Genomic DNA, 10,590 nt, shown 5'->3' with positions numbered 1-10,590 from the left:
TTTTATTCCTTTAAAGTAAATGCTTGCATTGAAGCTATGATAGATTTAGACATATGTTTTTCACTAATAAATAATCCACCAGAGTCAGATAAAAGTATAAGGAAAAAAACCTTTTATTGATTCACTCTTCATATCTGTACAAATACCATCAAACTTTGTATGTACATATGACATTTACATAAAAAATACAAAACTATATATTCATAACAGAATTTTGTATTTCTCTTGTGATGTTTGAAAATAAAAAAAATGCATTCTGAGGAGAAAAAAAAACAAATAAAAAGAAACAAAGTGAAGAAGTCAGATATAGTGTAGAGTATTGCAGTATGTTAGTCCTAGTGTAGCTCTGTGAGAGCAGTACGGAGTACATTGGCAAGAAGACAGCTCACAAATGTTAATGGCACATTGTTTCCAAAGTAATCAAGTATCGCCCAAACTTACCTCTAATGTAGTGAGACAAAATAAAAGCTATATTTAATTATGTCTACAGTCTCCATGTGGAAACAAACCTAAAGGGCTAAAACTGAAGGAAACTTAAAACTAAGAAAAGAAAAAACTAAATGGCTCTTTTTTTCTTTTCTATTCCATCACTGCTGTGTTGCACCATTTACAGTGCTCTTTTGCAAAACCATTGAGAGAATCCCTTTGGTCAGTAATTATAGTTGTAAACAAACCAGACACACTTCTGTACATAAAATGATTGATATATTTCCCAATAAATAAACACACAGCCTAAACATGCATTTATGTATGTGTGACATAAACATCTGTGATAGAGATTTGACAGAAACAAGCAGATTTTTTACAGCTCAGGGAATGCAATTTACAGCTTGAAGAGGACTTATACTTACACGGTACCATGAAAAATAAATAACACTGCTTTTCTTTGGACAAATATATTTCTTCATGATAAAAAAAGAAAGTAAAAGGGACAACAACAAAAAAAGGGAAATGAGTGGTAACACAATATATCATGGTAGGTGATAGCCTGACAATGTAAATGTATAATTTATAAAACACAAAAAGTATAAATAAACATCTAGCAGACTGAACTATATGTATACTTCCTTTTTCTTTAAAAAATAAATAAGCATACACATAATATACAGTATGGACATGATTCCTTGCCCTAGGACTGTTCCCCTAGTGATGTGAGCCTATCCATCCAGTATAGAAGATAAATGGACATAGGCCATGTAGTCTGAGTCCTCATCTTCCTCATCCTCCTCCTGGTCTTCTGTAATGGCTATATGGGAGAATATATGGTAGCTGTTGTATGAATATGGACCACAACAGCGCAGAATATCACTGTCAAAAAAATAAATCTCACAATTAAGCCACTGGCACACAGCCTCCTTTCTGTTTCTTTCTTTTGTGTATATGATTATGTTTGTGTGAGGAAGAGTCTGTGTGACTTGGCAGCAGCAGTTGCTGTGGCATCCCCAATTAATTATACAATGTCCATTTACATAATCGAGCAAGTCAGGGCTGCAACATGAGAAAAAGGAGCGACAATGGAAAGGATCGGCAAGTTGGAGGTTAGGGGAAGGTCACAAGGTGGGTTAGGGGGAGGATGGGAAGCGGGTTTAGGGGCACTGGGGCTGATGGTTCCAGTGGCTCAGGTCTCTTTTGAGCAGATTCCTGAAAGCAGACACACATAACACAGAAAAGTGCTCTTGTGTTCTTGGACTTGCTATAGTTTCTTTTCTCTAATTACTAATATTTTAGCTTCTGGCTCAAACGAACAGGGAGGGAGGACTCTGTGTCACAGCCTGACCTTAGCAAGCAGGTCAGAGATCGTTAGCACAGTTCTGAGGTATATTCTTTTTCTTTTTACACAAGAGATTTACATTGGACACATAAAAAAGCACACAAGCAAGCACAAGGGCAACGATACATGAAAACACAGGTAGTCCCTCATTAATCCAAAAGGATTTTTGATATACGACACAGTCACTGGAAGCGGTATGAATGAGTTAGCTAATAAACGTTTTTCTGATGATGGGATGGGAAGTAAGGGAGCGTGGATCTACAAGCTTATGCTCAATCTGCACACTGTAAATTATGACTTTTAGCCCATGAGGTGATCATAAAGTTGGTCCCTTGGACTTCATTGCAAACCTTAATCACATTATATTAAGCCAGTTAGGAAAAACAAACAAACAACCTTCTAAATAGAAATTTGGAATGTCAATTTGAAACTACCTCAAAGCTGTTGTTAAATGTAGTATTTTGTCTGGAGATTTGTGGGTTTATAAATGGCTCACACTGGTCTATGACAGGCAGTTTACATGAATCTTAGTGTACAAATCCATCATTGTTATCAATGGTACCAATGTTACAATCACCTTATGCACGTCATACGTCTGTTTAAACATATTCTTTTTTTAACCGACCTGTTGGCAGTGTGGTTTATGTCACAAGAGTCAGTGCATTTTGAATAAATTGATTATAGCCAAAAATAAAATAAAAAATAAAAAAAATAGACCATTTCCAGGGAATTAACAATGTGACCATGGAATTTACAAGCTGTAAAGATTTGGACATTAAACCATTAATGACTGAAAAAAATACTGCATGGGATTTAAGGCAACCTGCTCCCGCAGGTCACTAGCATGACCATAGACACACCTATTTTCTCAGAAAGTATAGATCCACTGCAAACAGTTTGCTGATATAAGTTTTTCGCGCATCTTTCTGTTAGCAGGATTTGCAGAATTGGGAAAATGTGAAAACAAAACGAAAATTAAACAAAAAAACAACGCGAGAACAAAAGCCAGCAACGAGGACAATGTCATGCAAGTTCTTCCATTCCCCAAGTCTTTTCTGCTTGCTTAAGCTGTGGTTGGTGATGTGGCCGGGGTGGGAGCTCAGGGAAAATCAGGGTAGGTGGAAGGTGGGGGGCAATTTCATGGGAGGTTTTTGTTGGGAAAGCAACATAGAATATTGTCTTTTGCTCAGAGAAGGAGGGGAGGATTTTGTTTCTTTCTTTTCTTTTTATATTTTGCTTTTGTAATTTACTTACAGTTGCAAGATCCTAAGTGTTTGACTTCAAGCAGCACCCCCATTGAGCAAGCAGCTTGCTTCATGGCACATTCACTGGGATATGTGGTGTTGTCGCTGGCACACACAGCCTCATCTGTCCTACTCTCCGGACAGGACTCATCGCACAATGAGCAACGGCCTCGGCCCATCCGAGCATCCCACAGACACTTCTTCCCCGCGCTGCACTGGATATCCTCACATGACTTGGCCTCTGGGAGAAGAGAGAAGGAAATAAGAAGAGAGGAAATCTTTGATTAGATGGATTATCATGAATGTTTTTCAAGCAGGATCAGATGACTACCTAGTTTTTTAGAGAATTAGAGAGAATAAAAACTAAATCCTGCTTTACGGGATAAGGCCTCGTGGTGTGGAACAGAAAGCTTTGTTTTTAATTAGCCTTTTAAAGACTACAAGACTGAAATTGACTACTATCTGTGTAAGAATCAATCTGACTCAAAGCTTGAAGCATGTCTTCATGGCCCCCAGCACTCCCCTGTTTTCCTCCATCTCCCTCCCCCTCTCATTCCCTCTTTCCCAAATGGGAAAGTGCTGCCAACATCAGGAAATAATAAGATGTCTATCATTTCTTGAGCAAACACAAGCAACTACCAAACACACATTCTCTCTAAGACCCCCTCCTCACTGGAATGTTGGCAAAAATGAGCAGTGAATTACTGCAGAGCTGGCCAGAAAGAAAATGTACTCAAACAGTTTTCAGAGTCGGTGACTGCTGCACCTCTCTCTCTCCCTCTCTCTCTCTCTCTCTCTCTCTCTCTCTCTCTCTCTCTCTCTCTCTCTCTCTCGGGGAGTAAAGTCTCACGCTTTCATGCGTGTAGCTGCAGACTTACTGATGCATTTTCCCTCATATGCCACTCCAATAGACCTGCCGAGGAGACAGGTAGCTCTTCTCAGGTGACACGCGCTGGCATAGATGATCCCATCGTTTCCACACAGGTATTGCTCGGGCGACGTCACCTCGGGGCAAATCCGATTACACGTCACACAATACGCGTTGTTGGTCTGGTCTACGACGCATGTGGAGCTGCCGGGGCACAAGACGTCACGGCACGTTTCTGGCGAAACAAAGACATTGGGAGAGTTGTGTGAAAATGACACGAAATGCAAGAAATACAAGAAAGCGACGGATTCTTTCTGGCTCGCTCAGCTTTCAGAAATGTGGTGACAGTTACATTTACTTACTCTTGCATTTGCCCTGGTACTGTACGTCCAGATCGGGATGACCTTTGCATTTAGCTTTTAGCAGTGCGCATTCGTCTTTGTAGGTCTTTCCATCAGAGCCGCAGACAGGTCCTTTCCAGGTGATGTTGGAGCAGTCTGGTGCGCACACGCAGCGCGGCTTGCTTCTTCGGTTCAACTTGCACCTCTTTCCGGGCCCACAGTCAACATTGTCGCAGGTTTCTAAAACAAAAGCTCTGTGTTATGTGATGCTAATGAGGATTTTTTCCCCCCTGGTGTGTATTCTGGCGCGTAAAGTAATGGGACAATTACGCAAACCAGAACACCAGTTTAATTCATTAACCAAAATGAGTGATTACATGTAATGTGAGAAAACGAAGGGAAATGAGTGCACCTCCACCTTTGCAAGGTATGCAATTGGGAGCTCCGCCATTGAAGATCATCCACCTAAAGAGCGTGCTGTTGGGGACGTCCTCCTCGGTCCAGGACGTCCCCAGTCTTCCACTCCGACAGCACTCCTCCCTGCTCATCCCGGGCATGTAGAGCACCTGGCACCTCCCGTTTTTCCCCTGCTGCAACCAACAGTTCCCAGCTGTAGACAAAAAACAAAAAAGCTCGAATGCCGCATGTTGGACGTCTAAAAACCCGCTGACCCAGACTCAATATACACACGCAGCCGTATTATCCGAGACGCTCCCTCCCTCCCTTTTCGCCCTCCCGACAGTATTTTGTCTGATTTTTTTTTTTTTTTTGCGAGACTGTTAACACTTGCCTATCCCAACTGTGACTGACAGCCCTTACAATGCAGCCATAACCAAAAAAGTAAGAAGAATCTTCGGAGGGGGGTCGTCTTTTATTCCCAGTGTCTGCTTGCTATCACTGGACAGAAACGGGAGCGTCTAGACAGCGTTAAATAGCAGCCAATCTTTCTCCTTTAGAAAACCACGGTTTTTAGGTAACAAGGCTACACACACTACCGTCTCCAACGCCTCACTCACTACGTTATCCCAGACAGCAACCAGACAATGACTTACGTATTAACAAAGCAATGTAAAGTTTATTTCAGAGATATTAAAATGTGATACATAACAGTTTTTCCAGTTACATGCCAAAAAATATTACTTCCCCCAGACAGTAACAGCATGTTTAAACCGACAAAGACACAAACACATTTTTTTTTAAATCTTCATGAGACAGTGTGTTTCTTATGCTGAATTGAAATATGTCCCCCGAAACCATGAATGATGGGTGCAAAAGCCTGCATAGGTATAAAACTGCAACTGTTTTTGCACACAATGCAGAAAGGCTACTTGCGGGAAATGTATAAATAACACGCTCACAGTGGATATTCTGAAGTTTGTTGGAGGATTGACAACAACATCGCGGAATGCTAAACGCTCATACAGTTGCAAAAATATGTTCAGGTATTGTGAAAGACTGTCACCAACACGGCGTGGCGGCAGTAGTTCGCGCGCATGGTGACGACTGCAAAACTTGCCATATAATCTCACTTTGAAGTGTCCCACAGGGCACCTGTTTTCTATACGCTTTACGCAATCACTGCCTGATGTAGAAAGACTTTTATCAAGAAACTTTGAAAAGTTTCTCGGTGGCAGCAAGTGGAAGACACTCCGCGGGTTCTGTGACTGACAGCAGTGCACGTTTTAAAAAAGAAAAAAGAAAAAAAGGGAAAGAGAATAAAAGGAAATTGATAAGGAGAGCTTACCTTGAACTTTTTGATGTTCCATGAGGTGACAAAGCCATAAGAACAAGAGAAAAATGCCCGGGTGAAGGTGGTGTTTCAGCATCCCAAACATGATGGAGAGGCAAAGTGAACCACGTATTTGACACAGGCAGCGCAAAAGTAATCTGCTTAAGGTGGCAGTGTTGAATAAGTGTCAGTCTGAGAATGCAGCCTCTCTTTAAATCTATAAGGGGTCTCGGGTTGACTGTCTCTGGTGGGCGGTCTCCTCTTCTATGGGGGTGGGGAAATTTTTTTCTTTCCTTACCAAAGTTCTTTCAATCCCAATCAGGTGACATCGTTACTAGCAACTTTCTCTTTGCCGCAATAATTAAAGGATATGAAAATACTTGAAAGAAAACACCATACTTGGAGCTCAGGCACTCTGCAGAGAAAGAAAGCGCAAGATGGAAAAAAGTATAAGCTGATATAAAAATGTTGTTGTTGTTTTGAAATCAACACTGTTCCCGAAGTTTAATTTTAACCCGTTTGATACTTTTATCACATCATTTATTCACTTTCACGTGATTCCTCGTGGAAAAAGAGCACTCATGGGCTTTGCATCCTCTATACACATGGCGTGGACATGTGCTCTTAATATAATAATAATAATAATAATAATAATAATAATAATAATAATAATAATGATGATGATGATGATGATGACGATGATGATGGTGATGAACAGACAGGCCCACTACCAGCATGCCTTTCCAGGCATACCATCAGTCCTTCAAATTAAGGTTACTATTTGGTGGTAACTGATATATTTTTTCCCACCAACTGCAGACAAAAGAGCAAATCTTTTTGATGTGAGTTGCCTTTTGGAACACATCCGAGCCCAGACAATAATAGAATTCGTAGTAGTCCGCAGCCGCACTGCTAATGTTAGAACAGACAGTTGTTTGGGTTTCTCTCCCGGGTCAAGCTTTTAAATATAATCAAACCTGTTTCCGAAGAGGCTTCAGACAGAGAAGCAGGGTGTTGCGTTTCACTGAATGACACACACACACACACACACACACACACACACACACACACACACACACACACACACACACACACACACACACACACACACACACACTGCTCTCCGCTCACAGACGCTGAACTCCTTCAGAAGTCCTTGCGCGACCTCTTCAGCGGAATTCTGGTTACAGCTCTCCAAAGCAAAGTGTCTGCTGTGCGAACCAGACACCAGGAAATTAATTAACTGACGGTCAGGTAGAAGACACTGTGATCTCTTTGTCTGTATCCAGTTAAATACCACTCACTGTACAGTTTATCTCCATGATACTAATATCTGGTATCAAATCTATATTTATGTAAGATTTTAATATAGACCAGGATGTGTGTGTGTGTGTGTGTGTGTGTGTGTGTGTGTGTGGAGGGGGGGGGGGGGTTCTCTTAAAAAAAGACGTCAACCGTTGCTTATGTGATCACTCCTATTACAGACAGATCATTACTGTTATAAGCAATGAACAATATTATTGTTATTACATTTTTTAGGATTAGAAACAATAAAAGATACGCTCAAAAGGGGGTTTCCACAATAGCACACACAGGACTCACAAAAACGAATGAACAGACAGTCCTAATGCAGCCCATAATCACACATCATATAAGAAGACAACATGCTTTTTCTGACTGCTTGATTTTCAGTGCAAAACAAGTTTTTTAACACAAAACCCCCCATAAAAGATCTTGCAATCGTCTTCATTTCCTTCAATCAACAAAAATGGTTCTGATACAGCAAATATGAGACCAGAACAAATATTTTGACCATTTTCTGCAGTCCTTATCAGCTATTTGATCCTCTGGTGGCAAATATTTGTATATTTTTAATCTCATTTTAACCCTTCTGTGGAAAATTGTTATCAGAATGATTTATAGCTTGTGTTGACTGTTATCAGAGTAATCACCGGAGCTTTATGCACTTTTGCATATTTGGATAAAGACTGAACATTTCAGCCAAGCTTTTCTGAAACATCTTTAAGTAATGAAAACTACTTCAGGTCCCTATAATCAAATATGTATAATCTGTTTAAAGGACACTTTTCTGAATCATGTGTAAATGCCACAGATGATTTATGATTTTATCAAGAGACTAAAGTATCTGATATTAAAATCTTGTGTGGGTGATCAAGAAACTGGCTTTTGATAACAAAATGAACAAATGTGCCAAATAAAGGTTATGTATATATTATATATTACTTGTTTGGGAACTTTTAATACATATTTGAGACAATTCTTCATTTCAACAAATCAAGAAAACGTTCATTTGAGCTTAAATTATGTTCAACAAATCATTCAGTGTCTGGTGTGAATGATTTGTGAGATCAGTGTCTTTGAAGATCTGAAGTTTCCAAAACACTTCCCAACATGCAAGCCCTCTTCTGTCCTGTTGTATCAACTTTAAAGTGCTGGCTCTGGTCCTGAAGCCATTAATGGCATAAGCAAAGGGACAAGCAGGGCTCAGGCTCTGAGTTGAATTTGGTTCAAACAGGCCCATGAAGCAAATGATTAGTACTGACTGGAATGTTTTGCCACTCGAAATCACTGCCATAGAGTATAATAAAATCCTGATTAGCTCCATGAACTTCTGATATCATGGAGGGCATCCATTTTCATTTGAACAGGCATTTTTGTAGTAAAATCCCAAAAGATTAGGCTCCAATACTGCATGTCTGTATCTATAGACATCTACAGAAATCTATAATCTACCTTGAGCATTTGTGCAGAAAAGATGAAGTTTTCTATTGTTTAAAGAAAGAAATGGAAAAAACCAAAACAATCAGCACCTTGGTTTCACAATGCAGAGTTTATAGTTGAAATGCAGGTAGCGCTCAAGAGTTTACAAAGTGCAAAAAAGACCAACAGTTATTAAATCATTTGCTACGACCTGCTGATATACAAGAACGCTGCAGGAATCTGTGAGTAATCATTCCTTCATGATATAACTCATTTATTTGGCTGGAACCGCCAATCACCTGCAGGAGACGCTAGAGAAATTAATTTACAAAAGGTATACAAACACTTTCACTGTATCTCATTTCATCAACTCTTTCCACATTGCTCCCTGTACACATATAGACAGAATCCAAAGGTTGTTTCACAACGCCACAGCCCATGAGTAATCGTGAAACAGAGTAGTTCAGTCATTTATCAAATTCTATATATTCTCTCCAACAAGGAGACTCGAGCCTAAACTCACAAAAAATATGCTGCTTATTAGAGACAAATAGCATATTCCATTGAGTCAGATCCAACAAAATGTACACTAAAGACTCTGCTGGGTACTGGCGTTGGCTTGCTGCAAAGGAAAACATTCAGAAACACATTCCTAAACAGTCAAGGGAGAGACTAACCTAACGGTGGGAGAACCTGACAGTCAAAAATGTGAGAGGGAATTAATTGAGTTTGAGGGGAAACTCAGTTGTACTGGAGCGATCCAAGCAGGGTTCCCAGCAGGGTCAGAGGAGGGGAGAGCAGAGGAGAGGAGAGGAGCAGGGTGATGGAAGACAAAATAGGAGAAAAGCAATACAACTAATATAACTCCTTAATTGTGAAATACAATTCAATAAGAATGTGGGGCATCCAAATCATCAACTGAGTAATGAAAAAACAAACAAACCAGACTATAACATTGCCAACACGTCATTTGTAACATGCTGCCATCTTGTGGTAAAGTAGTGCCAGTACATGTGTGGCTCCTCATTCAATCTTTTCTGTAAATCGGAAACATGGGTGTTGGCTGCGTGTGAAATATTATGAAATATTCTGCCTTCTTTGCTTTTTGTTGTTAATTCTTTGGGATTTTGATGCTGTGTGCTGGGAAAAAAAGGACATCCAGTTTTTAACAGCACCATCCCTGGTCTGGCTATACATTTGTTATCTGAAATTAAATATGGAAACCATTCTTTGATTCACCGACAAAATAAATAGACTAATACACACTTATGTATAAATGGTCAGCCTTAAGCAATTTTCTACCAAACTCGTCATACCTGAATAACTATGATATTACTGGGATTTTACAAATATCATCAATAACAATACAAATACACAAATATATATCCCATTGACCCATGTTGTCAACAACATTTCCATATATAAATGCAAATATGAAACCCGATGATTTGATTCTATAGTATATACAGTACTAACACAGTAATTACAAATTTCACTCACTTTGCATGATAAGTATTGTATCTGTTTTGCATATAAGCTCCTGATATCACTAGTCCTATTACAAAAAAACAGTCCTGAGTGGCAGAGATGACAGTAGATCTCAAGCTAATTTGTACTACAGAGTTACTGCCTTCTTTAAAAAGTTAAATGTTTTGACAAAATTGCTACATTCATAAGTATTCTAAGTGAAAGAGTGATGACTGAAATTCGTCAAAACAGACAGTAATGCATAAAAGTGATGCTTTTACAGTGTAAAACTCAAGAGGGCAACAAACCAAAGAATTTAGCAAAGGCTTCAAAATCACTGCAGTACAAAAGGGTGCCAATGTTAGCAAAAAAATACAGTTTTTAACCTATACATTTCAAAGTCAGTGCAAATACTCCACAAAGAGTAAAGACTGATAATAATTCTCTGT

At 39.5% G+C, this 10,590-nt stretch overlaps 1 protein-coding gene across 2 annotated transcripts; it reads right to left on the bottom strand.

Annotated features, from left to right (window-relative positions):
• Window positions 1-125: 125 nt before the first annotated feature.
• fsta (follistatin a) lies at window positions 126-6,167 on the bottom strand. Of its 2 annotated transcripts, none has more exons than XM_063490018.1 (6): window positions 5,969-6,167; window positions 4,637-4,834; window positions 4,246-4,464; window positions 3,894-4,118; window positions 3,026-3,256; window positions 126-1,246 (listed from the first exon to the last, which is right to left on the bottom strand). In XM_063490018.1, exons 1-6 carry the CDS (start codon window positions 6,057-6,059, stop codon window positions 1,158-1,160), a joined length of 1,053 nt encoding a protein of 350 aa, XP_063346088.1. In that variant the 5' UTR covers window positions 6,060-6,167; the 3' UTR covers window positions 126-1,157. The 2 variants fall into 2 exon arrangements, with proteins under 2 accessions (XP_063346088.1, XP_063346089.1); XM_063490019.1 differs by having other exon boundaries at window positions 4,643-4,834.
• Window positions 6,168-10,590: the final 4,423 nt, after the last annotated feature.

The sequence above is a fragment of the Pelmatolapia mariae genome, linkage group LG12, assembly GCF_036321145.2.
Source record: "Pelmatolapia mariae isolate MD_Pm_ZW linkage group LG12, Pm_UMD_F_2, whole genome shotgun sequence".
In the NCBI taxonomy this organism is placed as follows: domain Eukaryota; kingdom Metazoa; phylum Chordata; class Actinopteri; order Cichliformes; family Cichlidae; genus Pelmatolapia; species Pelmatolapia mariae.
Note: the sequence above shows the minus strand (reverse complement) of the source record. Positions and strands in the feature narration are given on the sequence as shown.